The sequence below is a fragment of the Elgaria multicarinata genome, chromosome 1 (assembly GCF_023053635.1).
Source record: "Elgaria multicarinata webbii isolate HBS135686 ecotype San Diego chromosome 1, rElgMul1.1.pri, whole genome shotgun sequence".
NCBI classification, from domain to species: Eukaryota; Metazoa; Chordata; class Lepidosauria; order Squamata; family Anguidae; genus Elgaria; species Elgaria multicarinata.
In genome coordinates, this window is record NC_086171.1 from 74,250,603 (window position 1) to 74,272,058 (window position 21,456).

At 42.1% G+C, this 21,456-nt stretch overlaps 2 protein-coding genes across 4 annotated transcripts in view; one reads left to right on the forward strand and one right to left on the reverse strand.

The window, feature by feature from the left end:
- Positions 1-12,090, forward strand: part of LOC134401493 (uncharacterized) — a 34,027-nt gene extending 21,937 nt beyond the window's left edge. For both annotated transcript variants that reach the window (XM_063130498.1, XM_063130507.1), the window contains 7 exons: positions 1,044-1,068; positions 3,216-3,240; positions 5,868-5,906; positions 7,005-7,106; positions 7,785-7,887; positions 9,538-10,290; positions 11,664-12,090. In XM_063130498.1, coding sequence (XP_062986568.1) covers positions 1,044-1,068; positions 3,216-3,240; positions 5,868-5,906; positions 7,005-7,106; positions 7,785-7,887; positions 9,538-10,290; positions 11,664-11,710 — 1,094 coding nt within the window. In that variant the 3' untranslated portion in view covers positions 11,711-12,090. The remainder of the gene's footprint in view (positions 1-1,043; positions 1,069-3,215; positions 3,241-5,867; positions 5,907-7,004; positions 7,107-7,784; positions 7,888-9,537; positions 10,291-11,663) is intronic.
- Position 12,091: 1 nt separating this feature from the next.
- The window catches only part of PDCD6 (programmed cell death 6), a 30,412-nt gene continuing 21,047 nt past the window's right edge, over positions 12,092-21,456 (reverse strand). For both annotated transcript variants that reach the window (XM_063130532.1, XM_063130541.1), the window contains exons 5-6: positions 20,992-21,101; positions 12,092-13,553 (exon numbers count right to left, since the gene is read on the reverse strand). In XM_063130532.1, coding sequence (XP_062986602.1) covers positions 13,455-13,553; positions 20,992-21,101 — 209 coding nt within the window. In that variant the 3' untranslated portion in view covers positions 12,092-13,454. The remainder of the gene's footprint in view (positions 13,554-20,991; positions 21,102-21,456) is intronic.

The following is a 21,456-nucleotide window of genomic DNA, read 5'->3' on the forward strand; positions in this document are numbered from 1 at the left end:
TGGTATCTCCCTTTTCCCCCCTCAGTGGCTCCATTTGGGCTCTAACCCTGTCAGCATGGTGGCTGTTTTGCTATTAAAGAGAGTGATAATGATATCTACTTTTGTAACTTAAGGAACATCAGCGTGTTAGAGCGTCAATCGCTTCTGTTGAGAAAGATGGTGTATATGAGGATAAAAATAGATTGACAACATTTGGCGTAGCATGATGGAAGTTAAGGTCAAGGGTTAGCTGTGAAATAAGTTTGGAGTAGAACACATTGTGGTATTAGCATGTCCAGTTAGAGTGAACTATGAGAGAGAGGCAAGCTAGCTCTGGTTGCTATGGGAGACAACCAGGGAGAAGTGTTTGAAAATGACTGTTGGGATTGTAAGGTGTTAAAAAAAATCTGAATGCACATGAAAGGAAAAGTGGAGTGACTGGCTAAAAAGAAGATAGGCAGAGCAATTCTTTCACCAACCATCCCTCTTTGGCTATGCCATTTTGCCAAATTGGGTTGAAGTGAGTTATTTCTCACCAAATAAAGGTGCTGTGTTTCTCAGTGCCCTGAATAAGAGGAAAGACAGCTCTACTATTCACTGAACCTTTGTTGAAAATTCTAGAAACTTGTGACCCCTTAGTGGGAATCCCCTCTCACATATCTGGCAATGATTTTATTTATTCCACTTATATCCCGCCTTTTTTCCTCCAAGGAACCCGAGGTGGCATATATAATCTTCCTTCTCTCCATTTTATCCTCACAACAACAACTTTGTGAGGTAGGATGGGCTGAGAGACTGTGACTGGCCCAAAATCACTCAGTGAGCTTCCATGGCTGAGTGGGAACTAGAACCTGGATCTTTTGAGTCCCAGCCCAACACTCTAGCCACTACACCATACTGGCTCTGATAGGGGGAGAACAGATAGATATGTACTATGCAGGGTGGAAACAATGTACACTTTGTGAATAAATAGGTTGTGCATGTAACTATAAATTTCACTGAAATTCATAGGTATCCATATATTCTTTATATGTTTCTGCTAATACTTAATTTTGTTTTTCTAGCTTTAGCAGCAAAGAAGAAAGCAAGGTAGGTACCAAAAAAGTAGATTACAATATTCTGCTGCTGCTATCACTAAACTATCAGCAGAATATCTGAAGTAGGAATAACTTTTAACTTGTAAAGTCGCTATTTCTGATATGCTGCTGTCTGAGGCTTGGGTTGGAGCCACAACCATCAACTGGGTAATCAGAGCAGATTATTTCTGTAAAAACAACAATAACAACAACTACTTGGTTTTCTGGGAGCAAGTGACCAGAATGAGCTAATAAGCGAGTCTGATGGGGAAGTTTGCGGGGGAGTCCAGGGAGATGATGGATTTGTCTGGAGACTCTAGCACCATGGACACCAAGGGAGCTCTTGCAGACACCTTGGGGTGTATGCCAAGTTTGTCTTAACTACCTGAAGATAGTGCAGGCTATTATCCCTGCTGAGAAAAACATGGAAGGGCTCAAGGTATGCATTCCTCTTTCTTTTCTTTAGGAAGATATATGGTTTTTAGATAAGATCCATTCCTGAAAGTGCACTCAACTGAGAACTTTTACAGGAAGGAGGGAAAAAGCAAAAGGCAGGAGGCAGGTGCATGGTAGAATATATGGCACAGTTAGGAGACTTTCTGTGTAATTGGAAATGCACAAATAATTCCAGGCTCTCCCTGTGGGGGATGATCCTGTGTCATGTGGAGAAGAAATATTACATCATGGTCCATGAAATATTAAGGAGGATACTCTGGCCCCTCTGGATAGAGAGGAGACACATGGTGGTGGCCAAAGACTCCCTACTGAGATGGATAGAGGCAGCTGTGTGCAAGCCTGAATATCATCTTGGAAGGTGTTTTGTCTTTTTGGATCATGTAGTCAAGAAGTGCTGGAGAGGTTGCTTGCTGAGATTCTTTAAACCTACTGTTTGTTATCCATCGCTGCTGATGCACATGGGAATGAATGATACAGCCAGAAGAAATTTTGAATGGATCTCCAAAGACTGTGAGGGTCTGACTAGGAAAGTGAAGGACTTAGGCACAAGTGGAATTTTCATCACTCCTTCCTGTTGAAGGTCAAGTCAGTGGTAGAAAAAGCAGGATACTAGAAGTGAACAGCTTGCTACACAAATGGTGTCATCAGGTAAAGTTTGGGGGGTTTGGGTCACAGACTACACTATGAAAATGAAGGGCTCCTCATAGGAGATGGGATGTACGTCATGAGGACTGGGATGAATGATTTTGGAAAGTGACTCACAAGCTTCATCCAGAGGACTTTAAACTTTAACCCTCTGGTGGAGAGGGTCAAGTCTGAGCCTGGTATTAGGGACAAGAATATGTGACAAAGAAGGAAGCAGGACAGTGGGAGTGATGCCCAATAGTCTGCAAGTAAATACAGCAGGAAAATGGGAACAAGATATAGTCTCCAGATATATTCTAATGCAAAGAATATTGGAAACAGGATGAATTTGAAATCCTAATACAAAATAAATTTCACTGGCTTTGGACATCATGACTAACTATCAACAAACTGTGGGTTGACATTACATTTGAACCAGGCCTTAGAATGCAAGGGTGTCCAAATATGCAACTGGAAATCCACATGTTTATGCCTTTTGTGGGGGCTGGCCTTTTTGCAATCATAGTATGCAGTGAGATTTGTAAGGTGGATGAGACAGTGTCTTGGTTGATCTTACTCTATTAGGATGTGATGCACGGCCCATGTCATGGGAACTTGTTTAACACTTGAAGCCTGTTCACCAGGATTTATAGGAGTGTCATTCCTTTTGGATTGTTTGAACATGAAATATTGGATCTTTTCTTTAAAAATTCAATGTTGGGATTCTCTGTTAGAAAGAGACTAGGTTCAGACGATGCAAAAGACAACAATTGCTTAAATAGTCCAGTGTTGCCTGAATTGTCCACTGTGGACTATTGTCGTCTGTTGAGCCTTTTCCACACAACGGTTGGTTATTTCCCAGAAGTAACCAATGCAAATCTTCAACTCCAACATAATAACCCATGATGGGTTAAATAACCAACCATCAAATATTTAAACCACTGTTTGTTATTATGTCTGAACCCAGTCTGAACCCAGTCTTTGTGTTTGGCTTTCATATCCTGAGAAATATTTTTAGTAAATTAATATCATAATAGTTTTAAGGTGTTCTCTTAATATGATTTGTAAATCTTATTATAGGTTTTCCTCTGGTTACAAGCCTGAGGTAAGTGTCTTCTTACATTTTAAATTTGAATACAAATTTGACTCCTTTCTGAATATGCCATTATTCTTTAATTAGTTTTCAACTTTGTGCACTTTAAATGTTAAAACTGATGGTTGTGCTTCATGAATATGCCTACTGCAAAGGAGTAGAAGATAGCAAAAGCTTAAAAGGTTGCTATATACGTGGAAGCAACACTAGTATTAAGATCAAGTGAAATGTCACAAAACAGTGAGCTAGCTTACATGGTTTGCAGAACTCTTCTTCAAAAAGGGGTGGAGGGGAGAGAGGATATTGGTGGGTATGATAGAAAAACTCCAGTCTGCAGTTTTTTACAATCTTAAAATGGAATGGAGGAGTTCGAAGTTCTGCAGTGGTCTGGTTTGTCCCCCATGCTATATAACATCTACATGAAACAGTTGGAGGCATCCGGTGTTTGGACTGTGTTGATGACACACAGCTCTATTTCTCCTTCTCATCTTCATCAGGTGAGGCTGTGGATGTGCTAGATAAGTACCTGGCAGTGACAATGGGCTGGATGAGAGCTAATAAACTAAAACTCAATCCAGGCAAGACTGAGATGTTATTAGTGGGTGCTGACTGGAAAAGGGAGTGTTCAACCTGTTCTAGATGGGCTTGCACTCCCCCTGAAGAAGCAAGTTCATAGCTTGGCTGTTGTCCTGGAGCCATCTTTGTCACTTGAGGCTCAGATGGCCTCAGTGGCACAGAATGCCTCCTACCAACTTCAGTTGGTAGCCCAGTTATGCCACTATCTAGACAGGGATAGCTTGGTTTCAGTTGTCTATGCTCTGGTAACATCCAAATTAGATTACTGTAATTCACTCTACATGGGATTACCTTTGAAGACGGTTCAGAAGCTGCAGCTCATGCAAAATGGTGTGACTGGACTGATAGCCAGGACAAGAAGGTCCGAACATATGATACCAGCTCTGGCCCTCTTGCACTGGCTGCCTGTATGTTTCCAAGCCCGATTCAAGGTGCTTGAATGCAAAAACTTGCACGGCTCAGGATCGGAATACCTGATGGAGTGCCTCTCCCAGCATGAACCTACCCGTACATTATATTCAGCAACTAAGACCTTTCTCCAGGTGCCTCCTCAAGAGAAGATCAGAAGGCGGCAGCAAAGGAGATGACCTTTTCAATAGTGCTGCCCCCCCCCCTTATAGAATTTTCTCCTTGACGAGGCTCGCCTGGCATTAACATTGTTATATTTTTGGCGCCAGGTTATGACCTTTCTCTTAGGCATTTGGCAACATAGGATGACTTTTTAATCAGGTCCTGGATTAGTCTTAAGGTTTATTGTTTAAATTTGTTTTTAGATAAATGTTTGTGTGCGGTATGTTTATAGTTCTTTTTATTTAAATGGTTTTTAAAGATTAAAATGGGTTTTAATCTTTGTAAACTGTCCAAAGAGCTTTGGCTATGGTGCAGTATAGAGTGGTGGTGGTGGTGGTGGAGGAGGAGAAGGAGGAATAATAATAATAATAATAATAATAATAATAATAATAATAATACAGAACTTTTAAATACAGTTAAAGAACCTAGGCTTGAGATAAGTTTAAGGAAATTCATGGAAGTAAAAGCACTTGTCCCTGCTTCCACCAGCAGCCCCAGCCCCACTCCACCCCAGACATTATTCAGGAGCCCCCAGCCCTCTGGAGAGGCTTTTGGGGAATCGTAGGTGGCTGCAGGGGAGAAGGGGGTGGGGAATTTTCCTTCTGTGAACTTTAAGTTGATTAATTTTAGGATACAAGCTGGGTGTTTTATGTTTGGGAAAGTTCAGGAAATGGAGCTTCAGCTGTGGGGTGATATAAGAAATGTAATAAAGAAAGTTCCAGCTTCTGCTCTGGGGCAGTATGTAATAAATACATAAATGTAGCCCCATCTTTGAACATTGTTCTGTACGCTCTTGCTTTAAGTTAATGCAGACATCTGCAGTTGCATGATAGTATGACTTTACCTACCATGTGAAACACCTGTGCTCATCTGTTTCATGTTATGACCCTCAAATATGTGCCTAATATCTACCAGCACATCTTAACTTTGGGAATTCCTCTTTCTACCAAAAAAGGCTCCCATTATATAGTTAGTTCAGCCTCCCCACTAGAATGTACATTGATGGTGCTATATAAATAAATAATAATAATAATAACTTTGCCCAGGGAAAATGTGCTGTAGCATTATGTGGATAGTGTCACTCCCATGGCCGTTATGTTGCCGTGCAGGCCATCTATCTCTGTCCAGGAAAGTGCAGTGGGGTACTTTTGTGCAGTAGAGCATAGAATATCTGGTTGGATCCAGGGATACCTTCCGATCACATACAGGCGGGTAATTGTGGAGGCTCATAGAAGAGGTGGCGGAAGCAATTTTTCACAGTTGCCTGCACCTCACTGTTCTGGAAGGGGCCCTCCAGAACAGTGAGGACGGTGGCAAAAGAGCTTCTAGGTGGAAGGGAAAATCAATAAGCCTTGTCTCCTCTCTGCCTTCTATGAGCTTCCGCTGGATGGTCAGCTCATCTGCAAGCAGAAAGGTACTCTGGATCCTGTCCTTTCTCTTTTGTGTCACTTTGAGACTTTTTATTTTTAATTCGAACTTTACTCTCTTTACAGAATGATCCAGTTCGGAGACAGAAAGCTGTGGAGTATATGGTAAAGCAGAGGGCCCCCCCCCCAAATGTCTTTGACCTGTGGGCACACTTGGAATTCTTAGAAAGTATTGTGGGTGCCACCACAAAATGGATACTGGGGACCATAGCTAGTCACAAAATTATTTATTATTATTAGTCCACATACAAAACACAACTCAGCAACCTAGTGGCTGAAAAACACAGCCCCAAATTAGTACAGTGCTTGTTTTGTTGACCTGGTAAATCTCATTGCTGGGAACAGTGACTGGTGTCAGATTTCTAATGTATTTATGCTATCTGTGTGCTGAACATTCAAAAAGGAGGGAAATCTTGTAGCATAAATGGGAATAAATCCCTCATAAATACTTTAGGAAGAGTCAACACAGCAAGGAGAGAAGTTTTTTCAGAACTCTGGAGAATCCTGAAAACAGGGTGCTGGATGGCAATAAAAGGCAAAGCTGAACCACTAGTACATGTTCTATGGAAATTTATGATAGTCTGCAGTCCAATCATATACATTTCTGTGGGAAAAGTGATCCTAAAATAGGACACACTCATCTAGAAGGTGCATCAAGTAGTAAACATTTTTAGTATGATCGAAGAGATTTTTTTGCCAGTCTCAATTTGAGACCAAACTTCCCTAATGTGGAACTCATTTATTTGAATATGCAAATCCTATTTTATTTTGTGACTTTCAGTATTAAAAATTAGCAGCAAAAAATGATACAGCTTTTGCTTCATTTACAGTATACACTCAGAACCAATTTTAATAAGCAAAGCTGTTTTCAGCTAGAAGTATTTCTTGTGTGGATTAGAATGTAGCTCTGATACGTGTTCTCCATGACCTCAATTTGAAATATGTCCGACTTCTTAGTAAACACACACAGGATCAGGATGCAAGTTATTTCAATTTTAGAATGTACTCTATAAGAACTTTTCAATGCTTGAATGTCTCTTTCTAATAGTTGGCTAGAAACAGAAAATATGGTGGTGGGAAGGTGGTGGTTCTCCTTTTTGCGATCTGGTATTAGAGAAAGACAATGCTTTATAGAACCCAAAGCAGAATGAAATTACTTCTATGTGAATGCTCAGTTCTTAACTATTTTTCAAACTTTGGTAGGAATACTTTGAGATAACATCAGACAAAGAAGCAACTGAAGTCATAAAAATTGCACAGTCCTTGTCAGAAGCTTTAAAGGCCTTTTGTGAAAAGAAAGCAGCAGTAAGTAAGATTATTTAGTATTTAGTACCACATGGTCATTTTACTGCAGGATTTCAGGTTACTATAGTGTGATTGCATCAAAGAGATTTTTTACTACCTCACCCTTTCTACTTGAAGCCGCACAATAACCCTGTATCAATAACAGTAATGGTTATATCAAACATGCCATTTTTTTAAAAAAACATTTAGGCCCTTTTTGCTATTATCCATGTCAATTTTCTTTTGAGTATTGTTTAAATCTTTTGCAGCCTCATTTGCTCTATTACTTTTATCTATGGGAAGACAAAGCAATTACTAAAAGGCTTTCCCCCTTCTATATTCAGCTGCAGAAAGGAAATGTTTTTTGAAAGACTGACCTCAGTAGATGCCAAAGTTTGACAGAAGGAATTGCCATTTCTGAACGCAGAATTTTAAGCTCTTCTCTCCAAATATTTAGCTGGGGCTTTTTAATGCTGCTGTTGGCTGCAGGCCCTGAGACTTGGTTTGTGAGCTTTGATTGTTAATTGTCCTGGGCTTTTTGTGTGAAAGTTCGTTTTCGACAGTTCTTAAAGTCCTAAGTGATAAAGCAAATTAAATTATAGATCCACCATTCTTCCTCAGAGGATTCTCCTTTTGAAAAGTTCTGTGTGAGGGGAGGGGAATACATATAGACAGTAAGACTGGTTTTTGTTCTTCTAGCTTCAACATATTAGAAGCCTTCCACCACTACTGCCACCAGGAATAAGAAATGAAAAGCAACAGAAACCAAATAAACCACTTGAAAGCTACAAAGATCATCCAGGTATTTTGAGATGTCTTCAATAATGGGGTGAAATAGCTCAAATCATTTGCTGAACAACTTGCTGAGACACACCCTTTCATGAAACAGCCCCCCCACCACACACACCTTTGGTAGTTGCAGGGGGGGCACTCAGACAGGTGCTTCTAGTGGTAACTGCCACTTTAAAGTAGTCTGCAGTACTGTGTGCAACATGACCATCCCCTTCCACTGCAACGGTAATGTTGTACTGCACATAGTGCATCAGGTTGTCTCCTTGCCATTACAGTGGCTGCAACTGCCACTTTAAATGAAGTAATCAGCAGTGCAGTCCTGGAACCCACAACCAAATGAACCCATGAAAATTTGGCATAACCCTACTCCTTAGGGTCATCATACTACACAATAGTTCATGTACTTATATTAGGATGTTTATGTGATTGATTCTGTGGACCAAGGACAAGGTCCATGTGAGTGACCTTGTATTCTTAATTCATACCTGGTCACTATCTGATCAATACAATTGGCTTAGAGTTATGCGTCTATTATAGAATTATGCATCTACCATTATGCGTCTATAGTTATAGCAAATAATTAGTATGCACTTTTATGTGGGAAGCATGTAAACAAATTGATTTTTTTGTTTTGTTAAAATCAATTATTTAAAATGGCTTTTTTCATAGTAAGGAAGGAAAGGAACCTCTCATGCAAGCACTGAGTCATTACTGACTCTTGGAGGGACGCCAGCTTTCACTGACATTTTCTTGGCAGGCCTTATAGTGGAGTGGTTTGCCGTTGCCTTCCCCAGCCGTTATTACCTTTCCCCCAGCTAACTGGGTACTCATTTTACCGACCTTAGGAGGATGGAAGGCGAGCCGACTGCTCAGTTATTCAATAAAGTTGTGTGCCTCTAGTTCTTTACTAAAATATTTTCACTATATGCATATTGAAACCAACCTGGTGGACTCCTTAGTTCTGTTGGTGTCCAAAGAAGAAACAAAAGAAAATACTTAAATGTTCTTTTCCTATACTATCAGTTAAGTTGGTTTGCTATTTATTTGAATATAAAGTTATAATTACTTTTTGTTAAGTCAATAAATGAGGATTCAAAGTCTACAGCAACAATTCCCAGTGAGGTGGGGCATATAACTGCACCATGACAGAACTGTTACTGGGTTGGATCCTGATGCAGTCATACTTGGAGTAGACCCACTGACATCAGTGGAACATGTTAATCATGACTAACTTAAGTCCTGTTCATTTCAGTATGTCTATTCTGAATCCAACCCATTATACTATGAGTATAGCTTTTCTTTTTAAAGTTTGCTTTAAAGCCAAAGTACTTCTACGTGGAGGAGGTTGTGTACTGTATCTCTATGGCCTTATTGCTGTGGCTGTCCCTCACCTCTAATCAGCTTTCACTGGGGGCAACTAGGTGTACTACATTTTATGTTATTGCTCCTAATTAAGAAACTAAGCAAAAGTACTTGCCTTCAGAGGAGACACAGCCAGAAGAGTGACTCACAGAAACCGACTGTAGTCTCATTTTAGGTCAGATAGGGCCTGTTCTGTCTGGGAAATACTGGTCTAATTCTGGGAAAGTGTCATTTGGAATTCATAGTAGCAATAGTATTTTGTCAGCTTTTTCAACTGTTTCATTTGTTGTTTTTCCAGCAGACAATTGGAAACATGGATGTCTGTCTAATGGACTTGCACAGTTACAGTCCCTTCTACAGCAAGCACCAAGCACTTCACACAACATAAGTTCTAAAGATCTTGCAACAGTGTCTGCCCTGAAAAGTTCATTTGCTCATCAGCGAGGAGGCTTTAGTCAGGGAATCAATGAGTGGATGAAACAATTCAACCAGTCTGCTTCTGCTTACTTCCAGTCAATGCCAGCTGAAGAAGAGTCTCCCTATTTTACATCACTACAAAGCAGTTATACAACACAACACTGCGAAAGAGATGGTAGTCAAGTACCCGATAATAGAATGGTAGACAGTAGAATAAAAAACTGGGATAGTAGGAGAGGGTCACTTGACTCAAGAGCATACCCTGTTACCCCCAAGTCATATGGTCCTCCAAGAGGGTATCAAGCAGATTGCTCTTCACAAAAATCTCCCTCCTGGTATTGCGATGGGCCTGCGAATAGTAAGCAAACGTCTGCACCTTCCTTTTCTTCTGAAAGCAATAGGTCCGCCTGGCCTCAACGATCAGGCCCTGAAGGGGATCTGGAGGCTTTTCCGTCCTTTTCTGGTGGCAGGTCATATGGAGACTACCAGCCACAGAATACAGAGCTAAATAATGTAATGAGTGGAAGTAGCAGTGGCCTTACTGCTGACGTTATGAATCAGCTTCGAGGAAAGGATGCTGCTACATTGACAAGCATGCTTCAACAGCTAGTTCCCTATTATCCAGATCTTCAAAGTAAGTACATGATGTATCTTGAAATCTTAACTATAAAGGAAGCTGGATAGTGAGTTTGGGTGTAAAATGTGCTTTGGAGACCTATGTCATATCTGCATGTGGTCAGAAAGCCAAGAGTTGGGTAAGCTTATCAGAAGGTAGGCACTGCAACTGGGAGAAAAGAATCAAGCAGTTCCTGTGGGGGCTAGGAAAATCTATACAACTTGTTTGTACAATAATTTGGTAGCTAAATTGGTGGCACATGTACTGTTAGAGTGCATATCGAACAAAGGTTGTCTTCATTAACTCCTTACGGCAGCATTCCCCAATGCGGTATCCTCCAGGTGTTTCTGACTACAGTTGCTGTCACTGATCTTTGGCTATGCTGCCTAAGGCTGACAGGAGTTGTAGTCCAAAACATCCCGAATGTGACAGAAAAAGCTGCAAAAACTCTTAGTCACTGTCAGGAGCATTAGAGAAAATATACAATATCGCAGAAGTTACTCTGGGAAGTGCAGTGTAGCAAGGACTTTGCATTTGAGTGGCATTAAATGAAACAAAAATTTTGATTGATAGCTTTATTGGTTGGATGGAAGGTTTGTAAACTAGAATAAAGTTGGCTGGCCTTACTCAATATTTAAACAAAAGGCAAATTGTTTTTGTGAAATGTTACAAAAATAATTAAGCTGCTGTTGTACTGGCTCTAGTTTAATAGTGTAGTACCAAGTGGCTGCTTCAGAACTGCAAACACAAGTTTCTAATGCTCATAATCACGGAGGAAGGAACAGGTGAAGTATGTGTCTGTTCTCAAGTAGAAAAAGTATTCTGAATATTAATCTATTCTTTCTCTTATGTTATACCGTATTGCCACTGGAGGTTTGTGGTTGCAAATACGCAATTTAGCATTTAGGTCTTAGACCCAACCCCACCTCCATAGTGTACTGTTTCTTGGGCAAGTTAGTATCGCCTTCTACAGAATGGATGTTGGAGCAGAAAGCTTGGTTCAAGAGTAGTTTTGTGTTTTGTAGTTCAGACCCGACACCTGCCTTGTGCTTCGGTTCTTAGGCAAGTTGCTTTTATTTTAGTTTCACTAGTTTTGTGAATGGGCAAACTCATTTGTGAGTACCCACAAAACTCTCCAAATGTGCCAACTTGCTCAAAAAGCTTGCACTACCATCTAGTTAACTGCTGGCTTTGGCAGTTACAATTTTGTAAGCTACTTGGGGGCTGGGGGATACAAGTCTGGTTTCTAATTTATCTACAAACTGACTTCATACATTCCTATGGCATCGCCTGGAATTTCCTAGCATAAACTCTTCCATCCTATTCAAAAATTGCTGTTAGTGTTATTTTTAAGCTACATTAAACTGACAGAAGTTTTTCTTTTCCCCTAGAAATTAATATTCATGCATTAGCCCAAGCTCTGAGTGAAATGAATTAAGAATCAACTGAAAGCTGAACTGGAAGACAGTTTCACCCTATCAGGAAGCTACTCAGCAAAGTAGATCCTGGTTCTAGAGGACATAACCCAAACACAATTTGTACAGCATTTGAAACCTAATGTAGAGGTACAATGTTTAGATTTACTGAAATGTACCAGAACTACAGTAAATGTTCATGTTTGTAATAAGAAAATGTTTTGTCACATTACTTGAAGCTTCAACACTTGCTATTTTTACTTACAAAATTCATCTTAATATGAGAATGCCCAAAAGTATTCTAGTTTTCCAAACTCTTGAATGTTTTACATCAGACAACTTCCTTTGTTTCATCCTTCTCGTCATACCTTGGAACCAGTATGCAATAAATCAGTGCCTCTTAGTCTCTGTAACAATTTTTTTAATTGTATTCCAGGATATTTATATGGCAGCCTCCAGCTTTGAAAAACATCACTTTTATTACCTACTTCAACCATGAGTTTGGAATAAAGTTTTTCATCTGTAAAATTTTTTGGGGGATAAAATGTAACCATAGCAGGGGTAATAAACAGCATTTCTTCTATATAACTACTAGAATGGAAGACTTTAATGACATTTAGTAAATACAAGATTTAATCAGAACTGAGATTATATTTCAAATGAGGTGGTTCGGACAGATATCTAGTTTTCATGTAAATCAAGCCCCATACCAAGTACTGCCAGTTCATATGCTAGTTGAATTTGTCTTACTCTGTTTCTCCATTTTGAGATCCACTGAGAAAGTAAATACAGAAGATATGCATAATAGGTACTTTCTAAATAGATCCGTTTACGTATTACAAAACAGCAAAGTTGATTACCATCTGCACTGCATTAAGGCTTACAGTCAAATCCAGTTCCAGGTATAAGGAGCTGTATGATATACAGAAACCTCAGGCAGGGGCTCTTGAGGGTAGAGCAAACTAAATTTGTAGTCACTGATATCGACCTTACCACAGTATAAGGTTAAGGCGAGTCACTGCTCACATTTGTGATGGCTGCTATGGAAGGTCAAAGACAATTTTGTGATTGTTTTGGCCCCAAATTGCCAAGGCATTTGAAGTGCTCTACCAGCCCTGGGGCAAAACAACAAACCCCAGGTTTCTCTTTGTCTCTGTAGCTTGGATGTGAGTAAAGAGGAATAATCTTTACCCCAATTGTACTGCACGTCTATAGTTATAGAGATGGATCCAAAGCTCCTAGTTAGAGTGGACAGCTAGGGTATTTATCATACTAGAGGGCCACTGAACAAGCAGAATTGTGGAACCCTTTTCATATTTTTTTTGTGTACAAAAGTGTAATGTATGAAGTAGCCCTAACAGGAAGAACATTAAGATTAAAAAAATCATGCCTGACAAACAAGCAGATGCAACCTCCCCAAGCAGGTAACAATTCACAACAGTACAGCAAAAGACTCCTAGGCATTTAAAGTCATTCTTGCTATGAAGATGCAGGACATAATTGCAACTGTTTTTTTATATTCTCATTAAAAAAGGGAGAAGTAAGGCACATGCAATTGTGTTTGTAAATTTGAATGAGCACTATTTCTATTTGGCATTTAAATTTCACATATTTCCAGCAACCTAATATACATGATGCAGTGTTGAATTTTGTAGTAGCAGGTGCTATGGCCATAGTTAGCAGAATCTTTAAAAAAGGTAAGATACTTCTAAACCTCTTCTAATATGTTGGCAACTCTAGTCCGTGTCACAGTGAGACTGTTTACTGTCATACAATACTGAAGACCATGGAAAGGTACTGTTCATAAGACACTTGTATCCAGCCATCCTGATCAGTATCATAGCGTCTAAAGACATCTGTCCATTTCTGAAAACAAAAGGATAAGTTAATGAAGATTTATCCTACAGACAAAATTCTATCACTAAAATGTGTGCATTATTTGTGAAACATTAGTTCTCCAGGTTGGTGTGAGGAAGGCATCCCACAATGGGTTAACTCCCCCTATCGCCCAGGAAAAGCAGGGACTCACATGACTGAGTTTTAAGCCCTCTATTGGTCTGAAGCTCCTCCTAGCCAGTTCGTCCCTGCTTTTCGCCCAGGACAGAGCTACTTCTCATCTCCTCCTATCTCAAGCCTATACTTATCTCTATTTCTAACACTTTTTAAACTTCTTACCTCTTTGACTTTCTTTCTCTTACCAAAAACAAACAAACAAACAAAAAACGCTTTTCTGCTTCCTTTTCTCTGCCGCTTGCCTATCATTCTCTATGACCCCTCCGGCAAAGAAAACCATTTCGAAGCCTCAAAAGAAAAAGAAAACAACGACTCATGTGAGAGTCGTTAGGAAGCCATCAGCAGACAAAAGGATGACCTGCCAGAAAGGTCAAGGAGATAACCAGTTTGCCGGCTTCGGCTGCCTACTGAGTCTCCCAGCCGCGGAGGATCAAAGAGATCACCAGCCCGGAGGCCAAGGCCCCTCGCTGAGTCTCTTACACACCAGGAACGGTGCGATCCCGGCCTCAAAAGATGCGGCCGAGACTGAGGGAGTCGGGGGCTCAGCACGCCACCCTCTCCACTCAGAACAAGAGGAGGAAGCAACGGAGCAGCTGGATGCTCCAACAGCATCAAGGGTGAGATCAAATCCATTCTTTCTCCCCCACGTGGATGTTTCCCGCCAAACAAAGCGGGCGGCCATTTTGAGTTGCAGTTTCGATTCCAACTTGCAAAGGGAAGCCCCTCCTCCTTCCACCTCCTCCATTGCTCAGCCACAGAATAATGAGATAGCCCCAACGCCTATCCTAAGCATGGCTCAAATAGATAAATCTGTTTTAGCACAGATCACTAAGGCAGTACTGGATAATCTGTCTGACCATTTGTTAGACAAGCAAACCTTGAGATCAAGCCGTTCTGCAAAACGCACCAGAGGCTTGCACACTTCTGAGTCTTCCTCCTCTCCTCCTCCACAATTAGAAAACAAAAATAAAAACAATGATAAAACAAAAAACAAAAATAAGGCTTTCAGGTCAAAACAGCCCAATTCTTCCCATAGTCTGCACTCATCAGCAGGCTCTGGGGACGACTCTCCAGACCCACACTCCATAGCCAAAGGTCGCTCTAACAAATCCAAGACCCCCTTGGCTGAGCCCCACCATGACAGTGATTCCTCCATAATGTCACTGCAGGAGTTCTTTTCAGAAGGAGAGGAGGGTGGATGGTCAGACATAGAAATTACAGACCATATCTCGGCTGATCGATTCTTTAACAAAGAGGATTTTTTACCTTTATTGTCCAAAGCAATTGTCTCTCTAGCTAGTGAGCCAGTACAACCCGACAAACAGCAATCTTTATCTAGAGGGGCAGCGATGTTTCCAGAACCCAAGCCAACCACCAGAGAGGTACCTTTTCCCAGTTCCTTTAATAAATTAATGAAGGAGGAGTGGAAATCTCCCCTCCAGGGGAAAAAGGGAGTCAGTACAGCGCAGAGGTTTTATACTCTTCCTCACAATGTGATGGAAGAATTAAAAATTCCATTAGTAGATGCCCCTGTGGCGGCCTTGCTCTCAGGTGCTGTATTGCCAAAAGACGGTGACTTTCCCCTAAAAGACCACGGGGAAAGAAGATCAGATACAGCTTTAAAAAAGGCGCATGAAGCTTCAGCATTAGCTTTAAGGGCCTCAGCAGTATCATCTTTTTTCGCTAGAGCTTCCATCTTATGGGTGGAAGACATAATAAACAATAAGGAATTAGATCAGCCTACTTTATACAGAGGACTGCTCAAACTCTCTAAATCTTTTGCCTTCCTGGCTGATGCTACACAAGATGCGCTTCAGTTTTCAGCCCGCTCCATAGCAGCTGCTAATGTGGCCAGACGTTCCATTTGGCTTAAGCACTGGAATGTTGATCTTCCCTCAAGGGGAAATCTTGCGACTGTACCTTTCACAGGTGCACACCTTTTTGGAGAAGAGGCCTTAAAAGATGTCCTCATAGAGACTAAGGATAAGAAAAAAGTTATGCCTTCATCCTTCCGGCGAGAAGATAAAAAACTCATCCGGTCTTATACATCCTTTCGCCCATTCCGGACCACTAACCAATCTTCCTTTCGATCCAAAAGCTACAGGTTTCCTAAACCAGCATGGTCCAGATCCCGCTTTCAGTCCAGAAGCGCCAACTCCTCTAGCGCTTCTGCCAAACCCCCTTCTACTTTCCAGGCCTCAAGGTCTGGACGACAGCAGTTCTGACGCCAGGGAACCCTTCATCGGGGGGAGACTTCAACATTTCCTCCCAGCATGGGAACAATCCACAGACGATCGCTGGGTCCTGGACACCATCTCCCATGGTTATCTCATAGAGTTTTGGAAACAACCTCCCCCTCGGTTCACCCCATCCCCCACATCACAATCCGCCACCAAGAATCACATCCTATCTACCGCCATACAGCGTCTACTTCAAATAGGAGCGATAGAACCAGTACCATCCATAGAAAAATACGAAGGTATTTATTCCATCTTATTTCTAGTAGCCAAAAAGGGCAAAGGCTGGAGACCAATTCTGGACCTCAAGCATCTGAACAGGTTTGTCAAATATCGAAAATTCCGTATGGAGACATTGCAAACCATCAAAGAAGCCCTTCACAAAGCAGAATATTTGACTTCCATAGACCTCACAGAGGCATATCTGCATATTCCCATCTCACTACCTCACAGAAAATTCCTACGCTTCACGTACCAGAACTATCATTACCAGTACAAAGCACTTCCATTTGGCCTATCCTCAGCACCCCGCAACTTCACCAAGATCATGGTGACAGTAATAGCTCATCTCCGGCTAAAGGGCGTGCATATTTATCCATATTTGGACGACCTTCTTATCCGTTCTGTTTCCAGTCAGAAAGCCTCGCAGGATCTACAGACAACTGTCGAGTGCCAGAAAGACACGGCTTTGTCATAAACAGAAAAAAGAGCCATCTCACACCCACCCAGGTCCTCCCTCATCTAGGAGCACTCATCGACACCTCCAAGGGTTTAATATTCCTCTCCCCAGAGAGAATAGTCAAGCTTCAGGACCGCTCAAGGGCAATTCATCGGCAAAGAATAACCAACTTAATGGATGCTGCGCATCTTCTGGGTTTAATGATCTCATGCCTCGGCATTCTCCCATGGGCCAGGCTGCATTCTCGCCCCCTTCAGTGGTTCCTATTGCCCTTCCAAGCTCAAATAGCAAGGAGGGATCGCCTCCCAATACTTCTCCCTCTGCACGTCAGAGACTCCCTCATGTGGTGGCAAGACCTCCAAAATCTGCAGGTGGGCAGCCCCTTCCAGGAGCCTCAGAGGATCTTACTGACAACAGATGCCAGCCTCGAAGGGTGGGGAGCCCACTGCAACTCTCTCCTGGCCCAAGGAAAATGGAATGCAGAGGAAAAATGCCACAGCATCAACTGGCTGGAGCTCAGGGCAGTACACCTGGGTCTAAAAGCATTCTCACGCCATCTGCAACATTCTCATGTCCTAGTCAGAATGGACAACACAACAACACGAGCCCACATAACACGTCAAGGGGGTTCCAAATCCCTCTCCTTACACCTGGAGGCCCAGAGCATGCTATTATGGGCCGAACAGAACTTAGCCTCCATATCAGCCCAACACATCAAAGGGACCCTGAACCATACAGCAGACTATCTGAGTCGGCAACAAATAGACCCAGGGGAATGGAGCCTACATCCAGCAGTCTTCCAGAGAATCATACACCATTTCGGCCCACTAACGCTGGACCTGTTTGCATCCAGGCAAAACCACAAGCTGCCAAGATTTCTCTCCAGATTCCAGTCTTACGGAGCCGAAGGGATAGATGCACTATATATCAACTGGCCGAAAGAGAGGCTCTACGCATTCCCTCCAATCCCCCTCTTAGCCAGAGTTCTACAAAAAATCAGAAAGGAACAAGCCACTGTAGTCCTAGTAGCCCCCTTCTGGCCCCGACGCCCCTGGTTCTCCGAGATTCTAGCCCTAGCAGTGCAAGGTCCATGGTTCCTGCCCCAGATCTCAGATCTCTTGTCTCAGGGACCAGTACTGCACCCAGACCCAAATTGGCTCAAACTAGCCGCCTGGCTGCTGAGAGGTCCATCTACTTAACTCTGGGTTATTCTGAGGAGGTCATATCCACCCTGCTGGCATCCCGCAAGGACTCCACCACCAGAATTTACGAAACAACCTGGAAGTCCTTCTGCAGGTGGAGTGAAAGGGAGAAACTTATTCCACGGGCAACAGGTGTCAAGGAACTCCTAGCCTTTCTCCAACAAGGCCTTCAGATGGGTTTAAAACCGGGTACCCTGCGCAGGCAAACGTCAGCCCTGTCATCAGTCCTTTCCAGGCCTGGTAGGCAGCCACTAAGTTCACACCCTCACATCAAAAGATTCCTCCGTGGAGCCGCACTCAAGAGTCCTCCCATTGTCCGTAGGTTTCCTTCCTGGAGCCTACATGTTGTACTTTCTGCATTGACTAAACCTCCCTTTGAACCAATTGCCTCTATCCCACTACGCATTTTGTCACAAAAAGTTCTTTTCCTTGTGGCCATAACATCTGCTCGCAGAATCTCAGAGTTATCTGCCATTTCAATCAGAAAAGGCCTCATCACCTTCCATAAGGATTCTGTCGTCCTTCGAACAGACCCGACCTTTATCCCTAAGGTCAACACGCTATTCCATAGGTCACAGGAGCTTATTCTGCCATCTTTCTGTCCTAACCCTTCTCATCCACAGGAGAAGGCCTGGCACAAGCTGGATGTCCGCAGAGCCATTAAAGTTTACTTAAAAAGGACAGAGTCCTTTCGAAAATCTGATTCACTGTTTGTTTCCTTTCACCCTGTGGCTATGGGCAAGAAGGTTACCAGATCTACCCTAGCTAGGTGGTTAAAAGCATGTATTTTTTCGGCCTATGAGGCCTCATGCCTCCCCAAGCCATTAGGAGTCACAGCTCACTCCACTAGAGCAGCAGCCACATCAGCCGCCTTAAGTACTAATGCCCCTCTGGCAGAAATCTGCAAGGCGGCCACCTGGACAAGTCCTAATTCCTTCATAAGATTGCAAAATAGACACATATGCCTCAGCGGATGCCTCCTTTGGCAGGAGAGTCCTCCAGCAGGTTGTAGGACTACAATAGACTCGGCTTAAGATTTTCCCACCCAGATAAGGGGTTTTTAGCTTTTGCATATCCCATTGTGGGATGCCTTCCTCACACCAACCTGGAGAACGGAACATTGGTACTTACCGAGAAGGTTCCTTCTGGGTTGGTGTGCGGAAGGCATCCCAACCACACCCTGAAACACCACCGAGTCTATCAGGCCACTTGTCTCTGCATTTAGCCGGCCAGACCTTTTCCTAAGGATCCTCAAAGTTTGTACTCTCAGATTGATTTCTAAGTACTTACTAATAAGTTATCTGTTCCTCTGTGGTTCTTCCTTACCTATGATACAAAGAGATGCTTCCTTTCTCAATTTCCGAGCTTTAGCCATGGACGGAACTGGCTAGGAGGAGCTTCAGACCAATAGAGGGCTTAAAACTCAGTCATGTGAGTCCCTGCTTTTCCTGGGCGATAGGGGGAGTTAACCCATTGTGGGATGCCTTCCGCACACCAACCCAGAAGGAACCTTCTCGGTAAGTACCAATGTTCCGATCTGTTGTATTACTTTAGTTCATAATCTAGATCGAGAATGGAGAACATTTTTTCCTATGAAAGCTTCTTGACCAGCAGGAAAAGTGAACTAACTGGAGGACACACACATCCTTTCTCTTTCTGCTACCCACTTTTCTCACTGGTCATCAAGGCATGACCACTTTTGGGCTTTTGTCCTTGCCCTCTTGTTGCATCTTTGAAAGAGCACAGTCATGAACAATCTGTGCCATATTCCAGCTCATAACCAGCAAGGAACTCTAGAAGCATGCTAGATATCTATACTTCTCCATGAGGTAGTCAGTCACACAGGCAGAGAAAATGTCTTCAAGTAAAGGAAAGCATGCACTGCTAGGTGTGACTTCCGAAAGATAGTCTATGTGCCTTCAGGAAGCAACATCCCCTAAACCCAGTCTTGCCCAACAGAAAGGCCAAGTGGAGAGAACTCTCTGCAGCCATTTGGGCCAGGAGGTAGGGCTACATAGCAAATATACAGTGGGGTTGTTCAGACAATCAGGAGGGAAAACAATACAGCATCAGTTGTTTCCCCTACCCTGTGTGCTGGTTGCAAGACCAGGATGACCCTTCTTACCTACACTGCGTCACCCAACCCTGGTGCAGTCCTAGTACATTTTCATCCACCCTACAACCCCTACTGCAAGTCCTGGGTTGCAGAGTGGGTGAAAATGTACCACTCCTGTGTCACACACTGGTTCAGAGAGACGGCAACCTGTAACACAGATAAGGGTAAGCTGACGTTGCATTATTTCCCCCACTAATTGTCCAAACCCAGACACTAAATGGGAGACCTGAATAGCATTTAGTCATTACTTAACTGCAACTCATGTAGGCTACATCCAACCCAGTATGGTGCCTCCTGCTTGTTTTGTCAATCACATGAAGAGAAAAATTTTAAAATGGCAAAGGGTATGTAACGTAGATACATATCCCCAAGAAGGCTGTAACACAAAGAAAGCAGCTATCTTGGATCCAAACAGATGTCACTAACTACCTCACTATGCAAACACATGAAACCTTTTGACTGACGTACTATCCAGCCCCAATAATTTACAAGGTTATTATAACTCAATTTCACTGAACAATCAAAAGGCTAGGTACACTGTTCGCTTACTTAACAACAGAAATAGGATCAAATACATTTCATATTGAAAAATCACTGACAGAAATATTCTTTATTTCTGTTTGCTGCCAGAACTACACTTTAGTCTGGGAAGATTGCCTTCCTTTCTTGATAATTTCATTCCTTGATGCTTATTTGAACAAAAATGCCTATGTTAAACCTTGTGAGATCTTCCTTACATATTTATACTGCTGGCTTGGGCATGCTGAGAGTTGTAGGACTTTTTTCTGTCTAAACATGCATAGGATTGCACCCTAAAGCAAGCAATGACTGCCACTCTGATGAAAGTTTGACATCTTCAAAGAAAGATTTTACAAAAAGCATCAATGGAGCTGACAAAATTCATACTGAAGAAATAAGGTATTGGAATACTGGGGGGACCAAACCACTTTAAATTCCAACTTGCTATAAATGTGTAATCACTAACCTTGTGTGCTAAACTTAATTTGACTTGGCCCCGCTTAAGTCATAACCACTCAGTATCCCAGTTTGTTGTTACCTGAAGGACAACACAGCATTGAATAAAGTCATCAAAAGCCACTTGTCCTCTTCTTTGTCTGTCAAACTTCTGAATAAGGAGGTCGTAGAATTGTTCAGACAGTCGATAACCTTGAAAGAATTGGAAGCATTTATGAGTAAAGTAAATTTAAAGTCTCTAAGAGCCATCTGTATTAGGGAGTTAATTAGGCAACATGACAATATATGTAAGTAAATTACCACTTACATAACAGGACAAAACAATGAAATGGTGTTCCACTACAATATATACATGCAATCTAAATCCAATGAGATTGGATTTACTATTAAAACGTGCTAGCAATGAAAAGAAGCAGGTGCTACTCTGAACATGAAATGTTAATCAGTTACTGTGGGTTTTGGTACAGATGACATCAAAACACTGGAAACTAGTCCTTTGAAAGTTGGCCAAGATGCCATTTCCTTTTGTGGAATGTATATTATATAG